The 27,208-nt window shown below is 35.1% G+C and overlaps 1 protein-coding gene across 1 annotated transcript; it reads left to right on the top strand.

Moving 5' to 3' along the window:
- Window positions 1-145: 145 nt before the first annotated feature.
- Window positions 146-26,498, top strand: LOC138323070 (uncharacterized). The gene is made up of 18 exons (XM_069267407.1): window positions 146-255; window positions 1,591-1,846; window positions 3,903-5,697; window positions 13,160-13,277; window positions 14,290-14,469; window positions 15,091-15,195; window positions 15,733-15,850; window positions 16,821-16,892; window positions 17,306-17,442; window positions 17,785-17,973; window positions 18,283-18,331; window positions 20,067-20,166; window positions 20,578-20,656; window positions 21,079-21,176; window positions 21,631-21,763; window positions 22,378-22,467; window positions 23,075-23,138; window positions 23,420-26,498. The coding sequence occupies exons 2-18, from the start codon at window positions 1,606-1,608 to the stop codon at window positions 23,482-23,484; spliced, it is 3,633 nt and encodes a 1,210-aa protein (XP_069123508.1). The 5' UTR covers window positions 146-255; window positions 1,591-1,605; the 3' UTR covers window positions 23,485-26,498.
- The last annotated feature ends 710 nt before the right edge of the window (window positions 26,499-27,208 follow it).

Raw genomic sequence — 27,208 nt, 5'->3', positions numbered from 1 at the left:
TTTAGCTACATGACATATATGAGCCAAAAGGCACACTAATGAATAATTTTTAAGCAGAAGAACATTTTATAAAAATTAATAAGATAAATTTCATGTTTCGAACCTATGGCTAGCTTCAACTGTATCACGTTTTGTATTCAATGGGAGACAACTCTTGCGGTTTCATCAGGTAATTCGAAAACGAGGCATCGCGCCATCAGTACCAGTTTAATTTTGCAGTCACCAGCCATGTTATAAACAAATCTTCGTAAACAGGTAATTAACGTCTATATTCATGTTGTTAATGTTGATTGATTTGACTTTGGTAAGTTTGGTCTATGTTCAAATATTTCAGTCTTATCAAAACTTAATTAGTCTTTAACGTAAACAACCGTGACCACACAAACTTCAAATCAAGTCTGAACTGAAAGTAAAACCGCGACTTTAGCTTGACGTTCTGTCAATAATGTATAGTATTATCATTATATAAATTTCCCCTAGATTAAGTTATATACTGTTAAAAACATATAGTATGTAGGGGTGAGGGTATTTTTGTACATTTCTTTATAATATTGACAGAATGTCAAGCTCCTGTGTTTACTGTTTATATTTAAGTTACATCATCAAAATTTTAGGGAAACCGACACTCTTCAGTGGATAGTCCATGCAATATAACTCTCTCATTTAACCTATCCAGTTTGTTAACTGTGCCACTATAGACTCATTTTTTTTGTCACAATGTGAAATGAAAAAAAAAATAGTTTCCCCATGCACTCCTGATCAGAAAGAAGAATTTAAGTGTTATTTGTACAGTTAATATAATCAGGTTGGGGAAACTTGTGTATTACACACAAACTAGAGTATAACACCCCAATTGGAGTATGGATTTGTTACTAGAAATAGATGAAACTGCTGCAAAATGAACTTTTCCCAAATATTTTCTTAAATCACATTTATGAAATATTGAAATATAACACAAATGCAAAAATTAGATTTGTAACACTGGCTAGGGTGAGAGAAGTGTGTGCCACCAGCAAGGCTCGACCCCGGACTTACTGGTCCGCTGCTCATGCTCTACCGACTGAGGTAAAGGGAAATTCCCCCTAGCGCACAGCTATAAGGCGACCGTATCACTTAAAACCTGCTACAGATTTATTTCCATATTGGAAATTACATATATTGAAAATTGATGCAATACTTTGTGAGAAGTTGCATTAAGTATTAGTTCCTAAGTATCAAAGCTTCTACTGCACAAATTTCAGTAAAATGGACTTTATCTTTGCATATATATTGAACGCGATATTTTGAAAAGTATAACAAAATTTGAGATTATAATACTCTAGTTTGTGTATAATACGCAAGTTGGTGGCTTTTCCCTACCTGATAATGTCATGAAGCCTATAATTTTCATGAGATCTGAGATCGGGCTGTCCAACGGGTGATAACTATAAGTGTAGCGTAGTGTAGTGCGATCACTCGTGGGTCTCCGACAATGCCTTTTGGTCAGCTCCAATAATCTTGATCTGTTATTTAGAAAAAAAGAAATATTTTGTGCAAAATATTATCACACTATTTGTTTTTAACTTTACTTTTTGATTGCTTTGATTATAGCTAATTCTATAAACAATGGCGGATCCACCATTGTCTTTACTGGAGAATTCCTTGAAGCAGCAACTCGCTCCTATCTTTGCTAACTTGAGCGAGGAAATACTCAACATCTGTGTCCGTGACCCAAGCAACCTGTCTAACCTCCAGTTGTGTATTGATGATCTGCTTGAACTGCGTACCTATACAAGACACGTGGCCAAAGTCACTACAGACTCCATAGATACCTGGAGGACAGAATCAGTTGTCGTAGAATCTGATGGTCAGGATAAAATAATATTTACAGTAAAAGATGTTTATAATGAACATGTTTACAAAGAATTCATGATACAGTGGAACCTCCCAAAACCGAACCTTCTCAAAACCGATCACCTCTAGAAACCGAACATGGATGTCATGTACGGGATGAATTCCTCTTTATTAATAGTATATAAAACTTCCCAAAACCGATCCCTCCCAATTCCGAATACCGGACCGATTTTGAGATCGGAATAGTCAAATGTAACTAAAATACACTTCTGAAAACCGGCCTTACCTGAGCGACACCGATAGATTGCATTGAGGTCTGATCAACCGACCGTGAAATACACACGTACCTGTACCATAGTTGTTGCATGCCATGTCCTTGGGCATGTAAACAGATGTCAAGGCTATAGGTACACGGTAATTATACCCGAGATGGTGGTGTAATTATTTAATCATGCCTATTGTTTAGATATCTAACGAAGGTCTACCATGTGCACGCGGTTTGTTTACTGTAGGAAAACAAGCAGAGCTAGTAATAAAGAGAAAGTTTCGTATTCAAATCACACATTTTTTTTTATTTTACATATGTAGTTGTCGGATAACGTAAATTATCTGTATGAAGAAGCCGAAGCCATGTATTGTTTTAGAAAATGACTATGTCATATAATGACCGGCATCGACTGATCATCGTGTAATTAGACCATTAAATTTGATTCTTGACGTAACCGGAAGCGATCGGTCGTATGTAGGTTGCAGACGAGAACATCCCCAAGAACATTCACGCAACTAACTAACTAAACTACGTTTATAAGCGGTAACAAAGTCAAGTTTGCTGTAATCCATTCCTTTTAAACGTATGATTCTCTCTTTTGTGATAACATTCACATTAACAATCAATATCGGTCGGTTTTAACGAACACTAGGCATACGTGCGGTGCACTAATGTAAAAAACGACTTCCGATCGATTAAATCCGGATCGTGATGATCGGTATTCGGTTCACTTCTCCAAACCGAACCCTCTCTAAACCGGCCTAAATTATATGCACCGACCATGATCGGTTTCGGGAGGTTCCACTGTATAATGTAGTAATTTTGATTCTCTGTCTTGGTTCCTTTATGTTTGATATTTATGTGTGTGTTAATAATGAATTATGTTTAAAAGAAACTTAAAGTAATTTCGTTGGTTGCTAATACATGTTTATATAGGTTCTTTATTCTCATGGTTTACAAGTCTATTATGTATTTTAGTATATAATTATAAATTTCATAATCCCCTTCTTTTTAATGGACAACATGCATTAATAGAATCTTACATAGGTCTGTCAGATGGACAGGGATATATCTCAACCCGAGTGAAAGAATCTTTGCTTGTCAACATTAAATCCAAGGATTGATGATTGAATTTGGCTTGTCAATATATTAATTCAAGGCTTGCCAAGAATTAATGGCCAAAATCTTTCACAAAGGTTAAGATATCCCTGTCCATTTGACAGATCTAGACCCAGGTATGAATCTTTTTCTCCTATACAGTATCAGCTTAAGTAAAAAGAATGATTAAATTTTAGTTGCGTTTCCAGTTTGTGCATGTGACCTATGTAAGATAGAGTTATCCTTTCCCTAGCAACCATGGGATATATAACCCTGTGAAGTTTGGGAGAAAATAATAATATAATAATAAGTCAGATGTACATGTGCTTCTTTTATATTCAATCATTATTGTTCTGATCAGTATCGATAGTATAAAGGTGTTGCTCCATGCCAGGTTCACAATTTATTTAATTCGTTATCAATGATTTGACTTGAGCTTTTATAAATTTATGATTAAAAAATATTGCATGTGAGACCTGACCAATTCTCCTACTTTCATGTTGAACTAAAACGCAGTAATTCCTCTTATGAAGGAGTGATTCTATCTTTTCATATGACAGAGTTGTCTGCTTTTGATTGTAGGTAACCATATTGATTGTTTAATACGTCATTATTTTGAGCAAAAAGACTACTCATTTTCTCTGAAAAATATATTGTTAAGTCCACATTACAATCAATACCTACCTGTAATATGATTTTACAGATGATGAAGACCTAGTGAATGCTCTATGTACGGCTGAAGAAGACGAGGTTCAGATCACCCAGCAGTTTCCCGCTACTCGCAGACTTGACACAGACTGTCTCGTGACAGATGTTGATACATCAACTAAAAAGAAGGGCTCTCCTGTTAAAATTTGTGAGGCAAAATTTACAGGTTCCACTTCTGGTGAAAAACCCAGTATTACTTCTGTTGCGAAAACCAATCTATTAGATAATGTTGACTTTGACAATGAACTTCCACGATTTTCTCCTGCAGATAAAATGAAATCAAAGCAGCCAGCTTTCAAAAATATATCACCTATCAAAAGCGTATCTTCCTCAAAAGGTAAGCCTTCGATCTTGGACACCGGCCACACTGCTGTCGCCCAGCAGTTGAGCAAGGCTCCTGTACACACCCTCTCCACTTCACAGCCAAGTAAACAGGATGTGGGGTCATCAGTGTTGGATGGTAAGTCTAGCCGTGTTGGTACTGCGACTATGACTAACCAGAAACCAAAATCTGCTACTGGGGGGATCCTCTCACCAGCTAAACTTAAACTACCTTCATCTCCATTGAACTCACTCAAGTACCAATTCAACCCAGATTCATTTCAGAAAAGCTCACCCCCTCTTATTCGTCCATCCACATTCAATCCAGTTAGGATTGTATCATCAAACAGACCAAATAGCGTGGTCCCTGCTGACAGTAAACCTGTTGCTATAACCAATACATCTCAACAAGCAACGCCCAGAAAATTAAAATTTAAGAAATCCCTTATCTTACCTGGAGAACAGGTTCCAGCTTCCCCAACTGCTGGAGCAGCAGATAGACTTCAATCATCTTCTGGATCTTACACAGGAAAACAACATTATTCTCCACCATTCATTGGAGTTCAACTAAAAAATCAAAAAGGATCGGATAAAAAAGAAACTATGGGAAGTGTCTGTGCATCTGTGCCTGTACCCTCTTCCCAAAATGGAACAAGCCAAATACCACATACTTTTTCAACGTCAAATGTACAGCAAAGTAAAACAGAAACTGTAATGTGTACTAATAACAAAGAATCGCACAATAACAGGTCATTAACTTCAGGGTCAAACAGGCAACAATCTCGGACAACAACTAATGGATTAGTGACTTCCAGTAACCCTCAGAAATCCATATCTACGACAAAGCCAAGCTATCCTCAAACCCAGTCAACACCGACAATGCCAAGCTATCCTCAAACCAAGTCAACAAATACACTACAAAGTCCTAGCAGATCGCAGGCTAGAACATCAAACAACCATCCGTTACTTGCACCAGCTCAAAGTTTGACACAATCCTCCAGCACAAACAATTACCAAGCATCGTCTCAAAGACCTCACAATTCTGTTTCCGTGGCCCATAGACCATTGGTTCCAAATCCATCGGGGTTATCATCAACAGAGTCCAAAATCCCTGCTGTGCCATCATATATAGGTACAAAATCACTAGAATCAGCTGTGACCAGGGTGCCTCAGAGCATTCCAACTGTGACAAGACCATTGACATCTCAGACAGTTAATTCTTTATCAAGACCACAGGCATCATCAACCCTTAGCATTCCAGCAACAGCGAGAATACCATCTACAGCAAACATGCCACCTACAGCGAAGGTCACTGTTCCTGCTGTAACTATTCAGACTGCTCCACCAAATCAACTAAGAGCCAATGTCCCTGTTGTAACAATACCAACCACTCAACCAAGCCATCAGATATCTGCTGTGACTCCAAATATTACCATCCAAAAAACAGATGCACGACCAATACCAGCAAGGTAAGATATGTTATTATTCTGTTTTGCTCTATATTAATTAGCTAGATTTTATTCAGTAAATCTGAAGGCCTGGCTGTAATTTTTTGGTAGTCTCGATCTGACCCAAAGGATAAGGATATACAATGACCTATAGCCATCATCTTTCGTCTGTTGTTGTACTTTTTAATGCTGTGAAACAGCATTCTTAGGTACGCTCGGCGAGCCTGTGCACATCAGAACAATGAAATCACTCCGCGATAAAAATTGAAAGTTGTTTTGTTCATTTCACTTAATACTTGATGGTACGAAAAATAAAACCCCAATATTCAAAACCACAGTCATTGAATTTGTACATACATACCAGTATACACCATGGATGGAGTGTTTTAAGTGTTCTGTTGGGACTCTTATGATATTGGTATTACTCCGAGATAGTAGTCTCTCGAAAATCACGAACAACGCCTTCTTCGCTGTCTTCCTCCGCGGCAGACTTTCGGTGGATTATGGATTGTGTATGTTTATTTAAATTTTCCGTAATTCATGCTACTGATCGATTACTGTAATCAAATGTTTAGAAGGTTACTACAAAAGAAAGTTCTTATAACGCTTATAAAGTTTTTTTGTGTTGGTTTCATTGACGAACTATATCCGATGATACACTGTACTATTGCGCAGTAAAAGTTAATAGTTTTGGGTATGTGTCTGTCACTGGGAGTTGTGACTTTTGTTTATCGACAACTGCGTTATATTGAAAGGGAGAAGGTACAAAATTTATCAACATAAACTTAAAAAATATAATGATGATAAATAGATCTATATATGTATGAGCATTTTTAAGTGACAAAAAAACTTATATTGCCGTGTAATGTACAGTAGCCTTATGAAGACTTGCTAAAGTCTGATGTATTGTATGAAGTTTTTTTGATGTTAGCGTTCTTATGAATTCAAAAGAAATTTGAGTGTCATAAGTAACCAAATAATGTACCTTTTACTTGGCAAAAGTATATGGCCATGTTTCATTATGAGTCAAAAGTCAGCAAAGCACAACTCACAGTATAATATTCTGCACGATAATATCTCGCCAACCAGTTACTGTTAGGCTTACGAAGACTTGCTAAATTCCGGTACATTACATGAAGTTTTCTTGATGTTAATGGCTAGCGATCTTGTGAATTTAAAAGAAATCCGAGTGATATATGTATCTGGCCATGATCTATTATAATTAGTCAAAAGTCGTCAAAGCAACACACGTAAGTTTTCTAAAAAAGGAAACCAAAACATGTCCGGAAATGGTAATATTTCTAATGTTATATTTTTCTGAAAATATTCTTCAATGTTAAGTGGATATTAAGATACGGATATGTTTACTTATTATTTTTTGTCTTTGAAGAGACATTGATGAAATTGATAATTTAGTAATTAAAAAAGAATTATAAAAAATGATACTCAGATTCTGAACGGTTTCATTGGTGTCGAAATTGTTATTTCAGAAATAATTTAGATATAAATCTATTACAGTTATTTCAGGAAAATGAGTTATTCAACTTATTAATCTTGAAAAACTTTAGATATCATAAAATAGATACGGTATACTGTAAATATATTTTGTTCAACTCTGAAATTCAACACTGCACACTTAAAGTATACTAAATTCAATATTTAAATGAAAAACCAATTTCTTTATTATTTGGTTTGGATCCTTCAATCACAGCATCTATGAGTAGCCTTGGCACTTTGATTAAATGTAATAAAGAATTATATCTGATCTATTGGATCTGGTATGTTTTTACCATACTTATATTATAAGATAAAAGGACAGAATTCTAAAAGCCTGTTGCAAGTATTTAAAACAACTTTTAATTATAAGTAGCAGTGTATACGTACACTGTGTGTTTAAGCTCTTTCAAGCATATGCATATAGCCATTTTAAGTACTAACTGAAAATGAATAAAGGTTCCCTTTTTTCTGAATGCCTGTGCCAGTTTTACAGTTTGTCAATATTTAGTTACAATGGATTAGCGAATGGTATTTTTTGCTATCAAAAACAGGAGCAGATGAATAATCGTCTTTCTCCAGCTACAAAAGTTACTTCCTTTCTACCATTACCACCATTGAAAAGTTTGAGCTTCTTATTTTACTTACCGGTACTTAAAAAATATAAAAATTAATTAATTGCATCCCAAAAAAATTCTGTGGCGCTATATGCCCTATATGGAAGTTAATGAAGTACTGATATTGTGCATGCACCAAAAGTAAAACATGTTTTTTGTGTTAATTATATAATTAGTGTTAATTATATAATTAGACATACATTTACCTGATAAATATTGTTTTTTGTGTTTATTATATAATTAGTGTTAATTATATAATTAGACATACATTTACCTGATAAATATTGTTTTTTGTGTTAATTATATAATTAGACATACATTTACCTGATAAATATTGTTTTTTGTGTTTATTATATAATTAGTGTTAATTATATAATTAGACATACATTTACCTGATAAATATTGTTTTTTGTGTTAATTATATAATTAGACATACATTTACCTGATAAATATTGTTTTTTGTGTAATTATATAATTAGACGTACATTTACCTGATAAATATTGTTTTTTGTGTTAATTATATAATTAGACATACATTTACCTGATAAATATTGTTTTTTGTGTTAATTATATAATTAGACATACATTTACCTGACAAATATTGTTTTTTATCCCCCGCGAAACGCGTTTGCGGGGGATATTGATTTGGGCTCTGTCCGTGCGTCCGTGCGTCCGTCCGTCCGAGTATCGTTTCCGGGCTATAACTCCTAAACCGTTCAACTTGGCTACACGAAACTTTCTGTACATGTTAGGCTAGTGCTCTAGTTGTGCCTTTTGCTAATGGGAACCTTTCATTTTCGATACTTTTTCTGTTACCATGGAAACTTATTCAAAAATACCATATTATTAAAGTTTCCTTTCTATTCCGGGCTATAACTCGAAAACCGTTCAACTTGGCTACACGAAACTTTCTGTACATGTTAGGCTAGTGCTCTAGTTGTGCCTTTTTCTAATGGGAACCTTCCATTTTCAATACTTTTTCTGTTACCATGGAAACTTATTAAAAAATACCATATTATTAAAGTTTCCTTTCTATTCCGGGCTATAACTCGAAAACCGTTCAACTTGGCTACACGAAACATTCTGTACATGTTAGGCTAGTGCTCTAGTTGTGCCTTTTGCTAATGGGAACCTTTCATTTTCGATACTTTTTCTGTTACCATGGAAACTTATTCAAAAATACCATATTATTAAAGTTTCCTTTCTATTCCGGGCTATAACTCAAAAACCGTTCAATTTGGCTACACGAAACTTTCTGTACATGTTAGGCTAGTGCTCTAGTTGTGCCTTTTTCTAATGGGAACCTTCCATTTTCAATACTTTTTCTGTTACCATGGAAATTTATTAAAAAATACAACTGGGCGCGGGGGATAATGCCAAGCTTTGCGGCTCCTTGTTGTGTAATTATATAATTAGACGTACATTTACCTGATAATTATTGTTTTTTGTGTTAATTATACATACCGTTACATTTACCTCATCATCATCATCATCATCAATCTTTATTCCTCAAAAATGAGAGTAAATAATACAGAAAAAGAAAACAAAATTAATAATTGATCTATACAATATAGATCAAATTTTGAAAGTCTCGTATCTGAAACAACCTATCAATGTTCTTTGCTAGGGGTGTATCCCCCTGACATCTTATGGTATCATTCCATGTTCACGGTGTTAAAATACGTTTGTGCTGCTTTATACAAGAAATATATAGTCATTTGCGAATTCGCAGCCCACCGCATCGTTGTCAAAGTCATGTTCGCCAAGTATTGCTTTAAAAAGAGACACTAAAAGTTTCTCGTCACTCATCTGCGACAACGTCAGATATGGCTGTACACCATAGTAATTTATTATTTTGTCCATAAACGTGTCCCTGAGAATGAATGTGGTAGTACATTCAGTGACGAAATGCCGAATGACGTCATAGGAAGGTTTTCCGCACTTCACACATATTTTGCTACTGTACATGTGTTCTATAGGAGGGCAAGTTAACATTTTACAGACTATAATACTTCTTTCTTATTGGTGTTTTCTAATTTTAGTAGCTTATATGGTTCACTATATGTCATGTGTACATTTTTAATACGATTAAAATCAGAGTCATTGTTCATTCGTTCTTTAAGTTGTGCGTTTTCACGGATGTGTATTGCAGCTCTTACTATATATTTCCACTCGCGTCGATTTGGAAAGTTCCCATCTATTACGTATTGAGATATATATGTTATTGAATTATACTTGCGAAGAATGTTGACTATATCAGGCACGAATCCGCCTTGTATCTTTGATGTTCTGTCATAATTCAGGAATTTTTAAAGTCTACGAATGAAAATATCTTTTGTTGTGCTATTTGGAGGACTACTTATCAGGCAGTGTAGAAAGTTCAATTTCCTCTTTTCAATTTCACTATTGATTCTATAGATGCCGAGCATCGTTTCACACATATCCGACCTTGAAGATTTCCTAAGATTGAGAATAATTTTTGTAGCATAGTGCTCGAAGATTTCTAGCGTTTGTCTGTCTTTTGCCGTTAAGTTGCTCCACATTTCAGACCCATATAACACGGCTGGTAGTATTACCTTCTTATAAATGTTAACAGTGGTCAACGGCTTAGTATATGCACAGTCTGATCCCATACGAGTTATGGCATGATCACGAGTAAACACCAATTATTGTTCAAATGATGAGTATCATTTTATGCTCTCTTGGCGATGGAGCATCTTATATAATTAATTAAAAAGGGACCCAAATTTATTTGTGAAGGACTCTGTTAAGGGAATAACTTACAACTACAAGTTGGATTATATGTATATGATACAGGATGCATATATGTATTCAGGGTAGAACAAGTGTTTATTGCTAACTTCCCACTTACATTATGTAACGACCATTTTATTGAAGTCATAACCATGTACAATACTTGTGAATCAGTGATGTCTTTGTATAACCTGTTGTTAATACATAAACAATAGCCTTAAAATGTCCATAAATCCACCAGTGTAAAATCTGATTCTTCATTGTAAGAGGACCAATACCTGTAGTGATAAATAACAGCCATCATATACATGTAATCCGAGAGACTTGCTTGTTCAAATTCTGTAGGATGAGAGATTTAGTATAGTGGAGAACTTTATTTTTGTTTGAAGTTTCGTGACAAAATGGCCATAGCTACCATTTGTACCCATTAACGACCCTAGCTCTGTTGTAAAGTTTGTAAACTGTACAGGTAGATTTGAGATGATACTCTGTTGTCTCAAACAACTTGATTATTTAGTAAACCATGTAAGGTGAAGTGTCAGGACAAGATGGAGTTTCTTTTGTGTACCTGTATTGACCTTTATGTATACCTCATGCTGATGTTAAGCAAGCAAAGGACAAGGTATATAATCATATATATACATACATGTATTGTAGCCTATTGTGTGCTGTTTCTAAATCTACTGCTAAAATAGATACTTTTACAATAACATGTACATTATATGTAGTGATTAGAGTGATTGCAAATTTATTAAAATCCTTTGCTATCCTTAAAGCATGGGTTATAGATGCTACAAATGTAAATGTTTTTGATATATACAAGTCCATGATTTGATATTGAATAATGTTAATTAGGTCACCTGAGACGAAGTCTCAAGTGACCTATTCTAATCGCCTTTTGTCCGTCGTCGTGCGTCGTCCGTTGTATGTCCGTAAACAATTTACATTTTCGACTTCTTCTCCAAAACTGCTGAAGCAATTTCAATGAAATTTTGCACAAAGCTTCTAAGGCATAAGGCCAATCAAAATTGTGAATTATATGGTCCCCACCCCCCAGGGGGCTGTGGGAGGGGCCAAAAGGGGTAAAATTGAGTAAAATTTCAAAAATCTTCTTCTCTACTCACAGATGTGGTAGAATCAAATACTCTTCATAGATAGAAAGGTCTTAAGGTCCTTTACAAAAATGGTGAATTATATGACCCTGGGGTCTCTAGTTTCCCCCTGGGGAGGGGGTTAAGTTTACTATACTTTATATTGAGAAAACACATTTTTGCGCATTATTTGGTCGTTTGTAATAGGAAATGAGTCAAATGTTGTCAGAATTATCAGTATGAGATGGCCATTTAATCCTACTAACAAATTTTCTGTGACTGACCTCCAGGGACCTTAGGAGCGGGGTCAAAAGGGATCAAATAGGCTAAAACTTCAAAAATCTTCTTCTGAAATTCTGGAAATGGTAGAATCAAATACTTTTCATAAATAGAAAGGTCTTAAGGTCCTTTACAAAAATTGTGAATTATATGACCCTGGGGTCTCACGTTTTCCCCTGGGGAGGGAGTCAAGTTTACTATAGTTTATATAGGGAAAACACATTTATGAGCATTTTTTGCTCAATTTTCATTGGAAACGAGTCAAACTTGGTTAGAATTATTAGCCTGAGATAGCGTTTTAATATCATATCCACATTGATTCTGGCCGATCCCCTAGGGGCATAGGGGCGGGGCTAAAAAAGGGTCAAATAGGCTAAAACTTCAAAAATCTTCTTCTGAAATTCTGGAAATGGTAGAAACAAATACTTTTCATAAATAGAAAGGTCTTAAGGTCCTTTACAAAAATTGTGAATTATATGACCCTGGGGTCTCACATTTCCCCCTGGGGAGGGGGTCAAGTTAACTATAGTTTATATAGGGAAAACACATTTATGAGCATTTTTTGCTCAATTTTCATTGGAAATGAGTCAAACTTGGTTAGAATTATTAGCCTGAGATAACATTTTAATATCATATCCACATTGGTCCTGGCCGACCCCCTGGGGGCAGAGGGGCGGGGCTAAAAAAGGGTCAAATAGGCTAAAACTTCAAAAATCTTCTAAAATTCTGGATATAGTAGAATCAAATAATTATAGATGGAAAGGTCTTCAGGTGTTTTATAAAAACTGTGAATTATATGACCTTGGGGTCTCACGTTACCCCCTGGGGAGGGGTCAAGTTTACTTAAGTTTATATAGGAAAAACATATTTGTGAACATTATTTGCCCAATTTTCGTAGGAAATTAGTCAAACTTGATTAGAATTATTAGCCTAAGATATAGCATTTTAACATCCATATCTGTCCTCGATGATCCCCTGGGGGACCAGAGGGGCAGGACCAAATTTAACAGGGTCAAATTGATTAAAATTTAAAAAAAAAATACCTCTAAGTTCACAGGTTTGATGGAAGCAAATACTCTTCATAGTCTAAAAAGGTCAAATTTATAAATCACTGACCAACTTCAAGACCCAGCATATAGAGTTTATATGTCTTTAAATTGTTTCATTATTTGTTTCATTATATATTCTAACTCAGGTGACCGTTAAGGCCCATGGGCCTCTTGTTTTAAATCTATTGTTTCATTGTAGTACCATCAAACCAACACATACTGTGACAAGCCCAGGTAATGGGCAGAAAGTACCCCAACCTTGTACTGCGACACCTGCAGCACCGAAGTCTAGGACAGACAGTTTGATGGAGAATGTGGTAAGTCAAATCTGGGATTTAATCGTAATAAGATGTATGAATGGCTTCAGTTGATAAATATTTAAACTGCATCCAGCAGGTGATGGGGAAATTATACTCCTTGTATTTGATGTGATGTCACTACTGGTATGTAGGAAAGACAACTGTCTAAACTTGATTATTTATGTACTTCATAGGCAAAAATGAAGACTTTCAGAAACTTCATTTTCAGTACCAGGTATTTGTAAGAAAACAGGGTTGATGTTTTGAATGTATAAGTGCACTTGTATGCATGGAGGTGAACCCAAAGTAGGTGTACTACTATATGTGTTAATCATATACAGTGTAAACTTGTAATCTCAAAATCGATTTACTCGAAATACCGGTTGAGTTGAATTAACTTTGAAGTTCCTTTTTTTTTTCTTCTTTGTATATGTATTTTAAGATCGTATATCAATGATTCAAAACTCTGGTTGAGTCAAAGTCAATTCCTGGTCCCTAGAACAGATATTTAGCGAAAAAAGTAGTCGCTATCTCGAATTTAATTTCGGTCAAAATTTCAAATTAAAAAAAAAATCAATTACGTAAAGAAAGATGCTTGTTTTTATTTGTTCAACTACTACATTCTGTATGAGTTTGTTGTATGAACCACTGTAGTCAGAACACCACCTACGGGAAATCAGGGTGCATGCCTATTATCATGACAATCATATTATCATGGTTTTTTATGTATTTAAAAAATCCAAAAAACATATGACAACATATAACCAAAATGATTTAATGCAAACCTAATAAGTTGGAAAATCAGATAATATGCTGATCACGGTAAAACGCATGTACCCGGCTGTAATAGTCACAAGATAAGGGCCGTTAAAAACCATGTTCTAATCAAACCTAAAGACGTTACGTTTGAATCGAATTCCAGATGAGTTGAATTATTTTTGTTGGTCCATTGAATTTCGAGACAACAAGTTTCGACTGTATTTTGAATTCAAGCTGTTTATGATGTGTCGTCCTATATGCTATGTTAAAGCTGGCCCTATTTGGAGATGCTGACCCAGCCTATGTGAGGAGAATGGTTGAGACGGAGATACTTACCATGCGGCCCGACCATGAGATTGTCAACAATCTTTGTAACCTGCTGCTGGAAAACCATACTTTCCCCCGAGCTAAGTCCTCTGCTACAGCAACTAGCACAGAAGTTGCTACTCCGGTACAAAATCATTATATAAATAAATAATTATGCGAAACAGCAACTGTTTTCCCGCACGTTTCAGAGCTATCGCTGTTCTTCAGTTGACGTAGTTATATATATGTATCTTTCTGATAATGATATACAGTGTATATATGAAGTTATCAGTTGAAAAACATATTGTATATAAACCAAACATGGACAAAAAAGGATTTGGCACAGATAATTGCTACTTATACAGTGTAATTAATAGATCCCCATACACTGTGGTATGTACGGAGGTCATTAAAACAAATGATGTTAATTTGAAAAATGTACTTACGCAGTAATATCACAAAAGATTATTTTGTAACTTTAAATTTATGGAACACAGCTGTCAGAACACCAATTATGAAATAATGGCAATGTTAAATCTATGGTGTTCAGACTCCAAGTTCAATGAAATGATTTTGAATGGATGTTGATACAATTTGAACTGGTCCACATTTCTACATGTAAACCTTATCCTTTTTATGAGGTGTATACATGTACCAAGATGAGCCTTATAGTCTGATGTCTGTTAAAACCTATCTGTGTCATTAAAACCTTTCTGTGTCTCTTTTCTTTTCATTCCCAAATAACATTTTGTTTTATTTTTGATAGGAAGTGGATAATGTTGACTATTATGAGGATTACAAGAAGAATGAAGTAAGGACTAACCTATACTATAACCAGACCGAGAAGCTGCTCATGCACCATTTTATGTGGGTAAGGAGGATGTTGTGGCTGTGTAAAATACTGCTGGATATTTTCGCAGGGACGATAATTTTACAGGCTATAATTGTGATTGCAGAAATTTGATCTGCTAATAATGAGAAATGGTTGACTTATACCTTGAAAGTCAGATTGCGAAAATTTAAAACCGATTAAGATTTTAATTTTCTACTTTTTTTACTGAAAATACAATAATTTTGTCCCGCATAACTGGCTATATGGATTTAGCATTGAAAACATGAACAGCATTGAGTTCAGATCAAATGTATTCATTCATGAGAATGCTTCAAATTCAAGACTTATAAAGAGCTTGGTTGTGTTCTATAGCATATTGATAGACTATAACTTTGGATTATTAAGCTCACATATCACTTAATAACACATATATGTGCAGTAAAATTCAAGACTTAGAAATAATCTGGTTATATAGAGCATTACAGTGCAAAATATAACTTTGGCTGGACAACATATTTAGCTGTTTTGATATTATAACTGACATAGCTGACTTGGTTTCTCCCATATCCATTTCAGGTATCGGCCCAGTGTGTAAGACGGGTGTTGCAGTGGTACAATGGACAGTATGCTCCTACTCACAAGGTTCTGAGTCAGGTGATGAAACAGAGAAGGGAGGATGTCAAAAAGGACAAAGGTCAGGAAAAAACAAAATCTCAGAAACATTTCATCAATAAAATGTACTATGAAATTTGATAATCTGTTCTAGAAGGTAATATAAATGACTTTATGTGTTATTGAATTTAATATTTGTAATTAATGTTAATAGATTTGATAGGATGTAGGTTCTAGTAAGTGTATACTTTGTGTTTACTATTTGCCATAATAGGTCATAACAATTACATGGAAAGGACTAGGTATGGTAAGGGTCTTTTGTGGCCCCCAAATCCGCTATTTTTTAAAGTCTGTTATTTTAAGATGTAAATATTGCATTTCAAATCTTAACTACATACACGACATATTTAATAGTGTTATTAGGTATTATAGCAGTTCTAGTTGCCATGGCAACCATTTTTATTACACATAAATTATGCAAAATGTGAAAATTTCATCAAAATTGACCTTTTTAATGCAGTTTTTCATCTAGTAAACATAGAGCGCATTCTAGAACAAACTTTATATTTCTCAAAATGATGTATTCTTCGTGTCTGCTAATTCCTGTAAAATATAAAGTTTGTTCTAGGTTGCGCTCTATTGCTTTTAAAAGAAAAACTATCAAAAAATATGCCAAAATTGACCAAATTTTCAAATTTGCATAATTTGTGCAAAGTTACCATGGTTATAGAGCAAAAACATACTTCCTGTCAATAAAAATATCATTAAGTTTTTATCAGGGGCGTATTCAATATTTCAAACGCAGCAACTTAATTTCTAAATACTTAATTTGAATTTTGGTAGATTTAGGGGCCAAAAAGAGCCATTATCTAGTCCTTTAACAGACTAAAATAAAACAACAGCCCAAACTCCAAAAACATGTTTTTGATAAAAAGTTGAATACAATTCAGTTTAAAGCACACTTCGATCCTAACTGTGCTTCAATATATGATAAATTGCTGAAAGACATGAATCATATTTTACACTGACATTTGGCTTATTTCATGGAACAGGAGACATTAGCTACTCTCTGAAAATGCCGTCCTTACATTCTGGAGCTACCATCAACATCATAGTGCATTATAGTAAGTATTACGACTGTATTAAAGGGCACTGGTTAATATGTCCCAATATTTCACCACTAGCCCTACACCTCTGGGCCACAAGTTTGAATTTCTTGTGTGGGAGCTTGTCAGGTACTGACTGCTGGTTGGTGGTTTTTCTTCGGTTACTCTGGATTTTCACCACCTATAAACCTGGAACATCCTTAAATGACCTTGGCTGTTGATAGGATAAACCAGTCATACCAGACTAGAAATCTTTTGTTAAACTTAAAAGCTCTGTTTAATTCAAAGTTTTGTTAGCCTGATCATGACCTGAGTTGGTAATATATTTAAGTACACTAGAATTTTTACATTGACTCTGATTGTTCAAAGATCGCAGATGATTTTGACTTTAAAGGATTAAACTTTATATAGTCTATGATATTTGTATTTAGATGGAAAGGACCAGCCACTATCAGTAACACTGCTGAAGAACTTCCGCAGAACTTCACCCCCATCTCAAGTCGACATGGACCCATATCTGCAACGTGAAATCAATTTCATCAGACGGAAACAGTTGGATGAATTTGAGGTGAGATCTATATATCTCGTTACCATTTACAATCAACTAACTTAACATTTATGTATCATATCTCTGTATGATAAGACTTTATATCTAAGCATGTTGGACCCACGATAATCTGGACGTTGATATCCTGGAAAACTCACAATCTGGACGGAAATTTTAGGGACAGATTTTATTACTGACTATGTAAGCGGGATCCAGCAGCCTGGAAAATTTGCAATCAGGAAGGTTTGGACTGGGGAAGCATGTGTGTAGATTATCAAAGTCCTCTGTACTTGGTGTGTAATCTCAAAATGATCTTGAGGTACTTTGGGTACAGCCTATAAATCTGTATTTTCTATGTGACAGGAAGCAGACCACCAGATGGCACTGATGCTCAATGAAGAGGAATACGAGGAGAGTGGCCAGTTGATCGAGTGTGGTTGTTGTTATGGTGAGGTACCATTTGAAAGTATGATACAGTGTTATGAAGGGCATCTTTTCTGTGAGGATTGTCTACAGCGATACGCAAAGGAGGCTGTGTTTGGTGCTGGAAAGGTAAAAACATCTCCTTTTTAACAAGTCTTCAATCATAACTGTTGTTGGGAAGTCAGACTATGTGTTACTTATTTAGCCTCGTTAAAATTGCTATTTCCTGTTTTGCATAACCTGGTATATGATATGACAGAATCAGTAATCAGTTTACTTTTAAATGTATGTTCTTACTTAGATAGATGCATATATAATGTGCTACAACTTCTACAGAGTTACATCTCAGGATTTATTCTTGTTACATACTATAACCAGAGATCTAAACTTACGTGTCCTTGCTGTGTAATAATGTTGTACACAATCTATCTGTTGTAGGCGGACCTGAAGTGTATGACATCAGACTGTGATGCTTCATATCCTGTTGGTAAGATAATTCACATTTAGTATTATGATACCTGATGTTATTATATGTAGTGGAAGGACAAACTTCTTCATGCCATGTTGACTGCCCTGTAGATAGGGCGTTAGAATTGTACCTGCTGCCCCTATTGCATGATTGTAAAAGGCGACTAAATTTAGGATCTTATCTTTTCTCTTCTTCCTAACTGACTTTATTCTTCCTAACGTCTCCCTTGACACCGCCTCACTTTTGGCCTTCTGTTGAGTGCTCACCCCTGTGAGGTAGGCTTTGGGTTCTGTCCCCTTGCCGAGACACACCAAAGTCTATAAAAGTGGTAGTTTCTGCTCCTGCTTAGCACTCAGAATACAGGGAGTAGGACGACTGGTTCGCCCGTTGTCAGTATAATGTGACCAGGTGGGTTGTGTTGCTTGGTGTCTTCGGCAGCATGCTTCAGTGATATAGCACTATAAAAAGGGCAACAGTTCCACTATACAAGAAGACACAACACGAACATACCACAGTCTCCCAAAACACACACCTCGCACTGCACGCCACATGCATGGGAGGCCGTCCTTGCATGACCCTGGCTGTTGATGGGACGTTAATTAATCAAACAAACAAACAAAATCATGCCATGTTGAAGCATTTGTCCAATCACCAGACTTACATTGTTCCATACATGCCATACCTCCCGGCGTGAGACAAAACCTCCCGTATTTTAAAGCCTTTTATTGTCTCCCGGCAGGAGAGTCTAAATTCCCGATTTCTATATACCCCTCCGTTTTATTTTCGTTGCCACATTTGTGTACATGCTAGGTTAACTTTAGCACGAGAGTAACCACTCCCTGACCCCCTGACCAACACCCAAGTGGCCCTAATTAGCAGCCTTGGGCTATTTCCACCTTGGCTTGTGGTGTCACTTTCACTCACGTCTGTGTATTACGTAAACTGAAGTCAAGCAGCCGATTGGCCGCCTAGAAAACAATCAGCTGGCCTTTCAATAATTTTTATGACTACAGCTAGTGAGCATTACAACAAAACAAATACTGCTTACAACTGTGAATGATTTACTCACGTTTTTAATGTTAAATAGGCCTATCTGTATTTGATGGATGTCACAAACTTTGCAATCGTAATGGCCGCCATTTTGGGTAATTGTAATAGATGATCCGGATTTTATAGAATTTCCGGATTTCCTAATAACCACGTTTTTAAAAATGGAAAAAGTATTATTTTTTTAGAATTTCTGTGTGAATTTATTTTTAGAAAAAAATATATTAATAATAAAAAATAATCAGTAGTAACTGAATTTAAATGAATAAAATTAAAAAGAAATTTACTTTTTTTTCTCTCTCAGATTAAATTACATTTTGAATACTACTGTAACGATTCTGGGTTTTTTTTCAGTAAAATTCAATATGAATGCAGAATTTCATCATAAAAAAGTAGATATTGAATTTATTCATATATGTCGCACATATACCTCCCTCTTTTGAGACCAAAATCCCTTAAAATGGTCAATAATCTCCCTCTCCACCCCTAGAAAAATATGGCATGTATGTTGTTCAACTTTAATCAAGGTTATAGAGTCAACATGGCTTTAAACTTAACAACCTATTGCCAATAACATTAGAACCAGAAAAAAATGAATTGATATTGTATTTGATACCAAATTCAGCATTTTTATTTCATGTACATGTTATATGGACTGTGTAAGATGTTAATTGGATATTGTTTAAATGACTGATTATTTTTACAGCTCAGCTTAGTAAAGCTCTTCCTAGCAGTATTCTAAGTAAATATGAAGACCGTGTCCAGGAAGAGAGCCTCAATCTGGCTGACCTTCCCGGCCTTGTCAGGTATGTCATGTTGTTATCTACCAGGAAGTCATTCATCCTTATTAGTCCCCTGTCGATAAAACCAAGGGGAATTATATATAGTGACTGTCTCCATCTCTCTGATTGTCCAGATGTTGGTTTTCAGACGATAACTTGAGAACAGGTTGATGGATTGTATAATTTTACAATGACAGCTTATGTGGTAAGTAACACAGATTTGGAATACATTCCTGGTCAAATGTCAATTACAAAGGTCAATGTTACTAAACACTAAGGTCAAGGTCATTGTAATAGCTTGCAGGATCAGTAGGGGATATGTATTGCTTAAATAATACTCAGAATCCTTGTTTTAATAATCCAGGGTATAGTATAATAACCAAATATTTATATATAAATGGTTATGAAATATTGGTTATAACTGTGTGATTTCAGATGTCCTCACTGTGACTTTGCTGCCGTGTTAGATCCTGGTTACCCTGTATTCAGATGTGCTAATCCTGCGTGTGAGAAGGTAAGTTGTCTACAAAATAGGAGTGCTGTAGATTTTGGTAGCTCTATAGTGACGAAAAGAAAGACTATTCTGTTTGCAGTGTCACAATATTCACCTGCATGACAAGTTCAGACAACACTAATCATAAAACTAAGATGAACCACAATTATTATACTCAAACCTCCTATTGGCACACATGTTTGATAATGATTACCATGGAAACAATTGGTACTGTACTAAGCTTTTGTTGTACTTGGTTTCAATTTTCTGTTGACAAGAAGTCAGTATTTTCACTGACCTAATATCAGATTTCCTGACCTAATATCAGATTTCCTGACCTAATATCAGATTTCTAATGTTTACAAGTGAACAACAGTTTGTCAAGTTTTAGATACTTGTAAAACAGGACTAGTGCAGGATGATGATCTATGTTGATTTTGCAGGAGACATGCCGTCATTGTCAAGAGCCCTGGTCTGACCACATAGGGAAGACATGTGACCAGGTGGAAAAGAAAGACGAGGTGAAACTACGTGTTCAGTTGTAAGTACCAACAAGAAAGTAATTACCTGGTACCGTATTTGACCCAATGTGTGCACCTAGTGCTTAAAACAATGAAAATAAATTAAGGGTCTTCAATAAGAAACATTTTATAAAATTATTGCATAGCAAAATTCATAAATCAATTTGCAGACTTTAAACAGAGAAATCTACACAGTTTTCAAAGTTTCAGTCTACACAAGGGGAGGAGCACTTAAAGGGACAGAGGTGCATATTTGGCCGAATATGAGAATGCAAAATTCAGTAGCTGATCAAAAAAACTTGGTTTACAGTAATTTTAAAGGCATATCCACGAGTCCTGTAGAACCAAGGTAAAAAATGCAATAAATATGGACTAATTATATATATCCTAAATAATTTTGATAACAGGAAACAATGGTACTAATGATGATATGAGGTTGTGTGGGTAATAGATTTGTTGGTTTTAATTTAACAGTGAGGAAAAGATGACCATGGCAAAGATACGAACCTGTCATAAATGTAAAGCTAAATTCACCAAATCGGAAGGATGTAACAAGATGACATGTCGCTGTGGCTCCAAGATGTGTTACATTTGTCGAAAGCCTAATGTAAATTGACTCCCCTTTTCTGTCCTTTTTTACTTGAAATTGCGCTCATTAAAACTTGTCAAACTAAATTCAGTGTTGAATGATCAAGATTGAAAAATGACAACTCATAATGAATTCATGTTTAATTATAACTTATATTGAATACATGTTTATAACTTATGATGAATTCAAGTTTACAACTTATATTGAATTCATGTTTATAACTTATGATGAATTCATGTTTATAACACAATTTTCGTTCCCTGTTAAGGGTTAAGGTTTTTGTTAGATGTGTAGAATGTGATATCCTTATTGGTCCCCAGAGTTTTTTTATAACCTGTGTTTTGCTTTACAGTAAAACCTGTCGTAGTGACTACCCCTGTATAAAGCCCACCTATTTAATAGACCACTCTCTATTGGTCCCAAATAGCCAATTTCAACACAATTAAACTTGACACCTGAAAACACATGCACAAATACTAACAAAAACTTCAGTTTTACAAAGGATCTAAACTTAATCCTGGATAGCTCTGTGTGAAAGTAAATACTAATGAAACATAATCTGGTACTCAGATGTCAAAAACCTCGTATGCTTGATTTCTGTTAAGTTTTTGGATGATGTTGCTTTGTTTCAGATTGACTATAATCATTTCTGTCAGCATGTCCGAGATCCAGGCAAAGGTTGTGATAAGTGTACCGCTTGTTTTCTTTGGAGTACAGGAGAGGTAAGTCTCAAGATTATACATTCAAATAAGTGTCTGCAGAGTCTGACTCACAAGTAAACTCTGTTTCTTGGTATTTGGTAGATACTTTTTAGATTTGGCAGAGACCTATTTTGAAATTTAAAGTGAACAGTCGGGCAAGGATGGCTAAAGTTGGTAAAAATGGTGTGAATGTATCCAGTATAATTTCTTATGAAATGGAAAAATAAAATCTCTCGTAAAAAATCTGTCTGCGTACGAAGAAATTAATTTAAAGTATGAAAATTCTAAAACGTACTCCCGGCTCATAATGTCTGTGGTTACATTTCCACGCAGTCTCGCTTTCAATGCTTTCAACTTTTCTTTACTTTAATGGTCAGAACTGGGAAACTAAGCAGAACTTGACCGTCGTATTAATATGTGAGAACTTTTGGAAGGCCAATGAACGCATTTAGACTGGTTTTCTTTGCCCGACTATTCACTTTAAGAAATTATAATTAGGACCATGTGCATGAAGCTTTTATTTTCCAAAAAATTGATCTGGGTTCTAGTTTGGAATAACTTTATCATTATGATGTTCAGTCACATGAAAATATATAATTTATGCCTTGCATTTCTTTTATAACTTAAGGAGGATGACAAGAGGGCAATAGAAGAAATAAAGAAAGAAGCAGAGGAAGCTAGGAAAGCACAAGGTTAGATATTATATGTTACCACTTACACGTTTTATGCAGTTGCCAGGTTTTTCTTCGGGCACTTAAGCTTTCCTCCACCACCACTTAAATCAGGCACTTCCTTAAAAGTTATGTGCCGTAAGTTTCATACTCACGAATCCAAAAGAGCTTTTGATATGTTATTCACCGCCAAAAGTTACCAACATTTTGCGAAATATATGATTTAATTTAATTTTGATATTTTGTTATCAAGAAAAATGCATAAATCTTATGAAAACAATATTTGTCTTTTTTGCCCACAGGTTTTGGGGACAGAAAGTTAATAGGAGCCCCAGATGAACCACCCAAAAAGAAGCTCAAAGTTTGATGAGAAAAATCAAGTAAAGTGACCTAAAAAAACAGTTGAAGGACAGTAAAAAAAATGTTGGAGAAAGGAATCTGAGGAGAGGTAGTGCGATGAACGACAAACAGAATGTTCATAAGTAAAAGTCCAAGTTTGTTGGAGAAAAATGAAAGTGAACTGACCTAACAAACAGTTGCAGGACTGTAAAAAAAATATTGGAGGAAGGAATCTGAGGATGGATAATGCGATGAATGACAAACAGAATGTTCATAACGAAAGGTCCAAGTTTGATGGAGAAATATAAAAGTGAAGTGAACAAACAGTTTATGTAACTGTAAAAAAGATATTGGAGGAAGGAATCTGAGGAGAGAAAGTGTGAGTAAAGACAAAGACAGTGTTAACGAGTATCGTACCAATACATAGATACTGAAGATTGCGAACACCAGGAGTGTTAGGGAAATAAATTTGCATTGAATGTTTCAGAGTGTTTGAGCTAAAGTTAAACTGAATGGAGTCAGCATTTGGCTCACTTGAAAGAAAGGGATAAATTGGTTACTTTTCTCTTTAAATGAGATGTAGGCTTATCTTTAGTTATACTGGAAAAAAAGGGATAGATTCGGAGCTTCAATGTAGGCTTAGTTACACTGAAGAAAGAGCCAATGTTTGCTTTATTTTGCAATTGAGAGATATGCTTGGTAAAAATGAAAAGGAGAGAATGATGTACTCAATGTATGATATCGATCTAGTCGCTATGCATCTTTATAATGAAACAAATTTATTTTAGCTGTTGAAAATGTCTCCGTAATACTGAATGGGATATTTGAATGTATCTTTTTTATTGATTTCTATAGAGTTTAAATGATGTTTGATAAATATTTGTGCCAAATGGTGGAAACCCATGAATTGTTTGGTGACTATACACATATAGATATGTAAGGTACCTATATGCTGTAGTTGAGTGTCACAATGAACATGTACCCCATAGCAGATTCTAATTTCTTGGGTGTTACACGTGCACCAACAAATTGATTCTGTACCCTATAGGATATTGTAATCTGTTGACGGTATATACCACCACATTTAGCCATGAATTCATACTTAATTTTAGCCGACTACCATGAAATAGTTGGCTAATCAAATCGCCTTTTGTCCATGGTCTGAAATTTGTTCCTCCATTTGTCGGTAAACAGTTCGTGTTAGGAATCCACAGTTATGGGAGCCCTATTTAATAATCAGACGGTTCATCTGTACATTTTCCGTCTACAATTGGTTACCAGAAATTTCCTTGAACACCAGTAGGCCTATTGTTTAAAAATGACACATTACAATAATTGATGTACAATATTAATAGGAGTTTGAATTTTTCCTATGAAATCCAAGATGGCTACCATGACCCCTAATACCTTAAAATTACCCATTTTCAATCACTAGCAATTGTTATATGTAGAGTTTGGGGGGCACTGAAAAGAATATCATAGTGATAGTCCTTAAATGATTAAATTTTAAAAAAATATTCTGATTTCAATGAAAAGGGGTGTTCTGAACCACTAGTGTTCAAATGGATGGAGAAAAAAAAATGGCTGCATTGGCTAGTATGTAACATGAATTTATTTACCACAGCTAAGGGTAGGTGGTGCTTCTATTGTGAGCAGAATGGAACAAAGGTGGTATTCATGTTTAATTAGCCTCAGATATCAAATGTTTCCATAGAAAAAAGGAAAGACAAAAAGTTAAAAAAGCAGATAAAAATCTTCGACTGATTAAGGTGATTCAGGAATGGGTGCCAAGATCCCTGTTGAATCTCTTGTTGAACTGAAATGTGTTCATTCCATTAAGGAAATTTTCGATATGCTTTATACCTTGTTTTACAGTCCTTGTTATAAATGTCAAATTGTTTCTTACTTTTACTTTTGAATGTACACAAGTGTATTCACTTTTAATGCAATAATTATTATATACATGTACTCAAGAAAAAATTGAGGGAGCTCTTAGGTTTTCAGGGCAACAGATATGAGTTTCTTACATACACAGATACCTCTATATGTATTATACTGACCCAGTACTGGAGCCAGTATCATCAACATTCCTTAAAGATGCTCCATTGCTGACAAATGGTATTTTTTCACCATCAAAAACAGGAGCGGACGAATTAGTATTTATTTTCAGTTATAAAAGTTACTTTACACCATTACCACCATTGGAAAATTTGAGCTTCTAATTTCACTTCAAGATAGAAATATTAATAATAATTAATGGTGTTGCGAAAAAATTCTGTGGCACTGTCCTATATGGAATGTAGTACTGATTGTGCATGCACCAAAAGCGAAATTAAATATATTGTATTATTTTTGTCTTAAATAGACACATATATGCATGTTTAAACAACAATTATTGTTCAAATTAGAGTATATTGTTAATGCTCTGTCGGTTGTGGAGAATCTTTATCTTTAAGGTATTCTTAACTTAAAATTCTCCATAGAGAAGCATTACAGAAGTATGGTTATTAAGGAAATGATCTAACGTTAAGGAGAATCCTGTGGAGAATTTTAAAGTAAAGGAATATTGGTAAAACTGAACCCTGCATACGAGGAGGTATCAGTCTTTAAGAAACAAACAATTTGCTGATGGCAGGAGGTTGATGGAAAACAGCACATGTAGCATCCCTCGTATCTGACAGTTTGGTAAGGTCTTTCAGAGTTGCTGTTCAATGGAGGTTGTGATGTGTGTTTTTTTACCAACATGTAGTGCTCTACACCGCAGTGTATATATACCCGGGTACTCCAATATCTAGACATGTTATCAGGACAAATCAACATTGTACCGTTATTATGATATTAACATTTGTCTATGCATGTCATCAACCATATACTGTTACACTATTAAGTTTGTCTTTTGTTTAATTAGTCTTAGTCCGTTTTCATAGGTCTTAGTAAAAAAAATATTATGATTTAAACATTGTTGAATGATTTTAAAACAGGAACAAAAATTTTGATCCTTTTCATAAAAATATTTTGGATTGAATAAAAGCTGGTAAATTTTGTTTGCTATTTCTGTGTTATTACTTTGTTTCAAGACAATCACCAGTTCATTTTTAGCCCACCATCATCAGCTATTCAAATCGCTTTTCATCCGTCGTCAGTCCTTCCTTCCGTCCGTCCGTTAACAATTCTTGTTATCGCTATTTCTCAGAAAACACTGATGGGATCTGTCTCAAATTTCATATGAAGATTCTCCTAGGGCCCTAGTATTGCATTTTGGGACCGATCGGTCATCAAGATGGCCAGCAGGAAGCCATCTTGGATTTTGATAGTTAAAGTTTGTTACCGTTATTTCATAGAAAGTACTGAAGCGATCTGTCACAAATTTTACATGTAGTATGTTTAAAAAAGTTTGAAAAGCAGGGAAAAGATCCCTCTTTGCATTGTCAGACATAAAACATTCTTTGGTGGGCACCAAGATCCCAGAGGGATCTCTTGTTTTATAGTAAAATCCTTATTATATGTACTTAATCACAAATGCCTGAGTCTAATATTATACAAACACTTAGTGGTACACTTAGTGGTATGTCTTTTCTGTGAGCCCGTTTACCACATGGATTATAATAGTGGAAACTAGAAATAAGTGACCCAGGAACAACGCAGGACAGGCTCAATGAGGCAAGATCTTCATGGGTAACACATATGCCTCTAATTGTCCCAACATGCATTACCACAAGCCTTCACCTCTGGGTTGCAAGTTCAAATCCCAT

The sequence above is a fragment of the Argopecten irradians genome, chromosome 5, assembly GCF_041381155.1.
Source record: "Argopecten irradians isolate NY chromosome 5, Ai_NY, whole genome shotgun sequence".
Taxonomy (NCBI): domain Eukaryota; kingdom Metazoa; phylum Mollusca; class Bivalvia; order Pectinida; family Pectinidae; genus Argopecten; species Argopecten irradians.
Note: the sequence above shows the minus strand (reverse complement) of the source record. Positions and strands in the feature narration are given on the sequence as shown.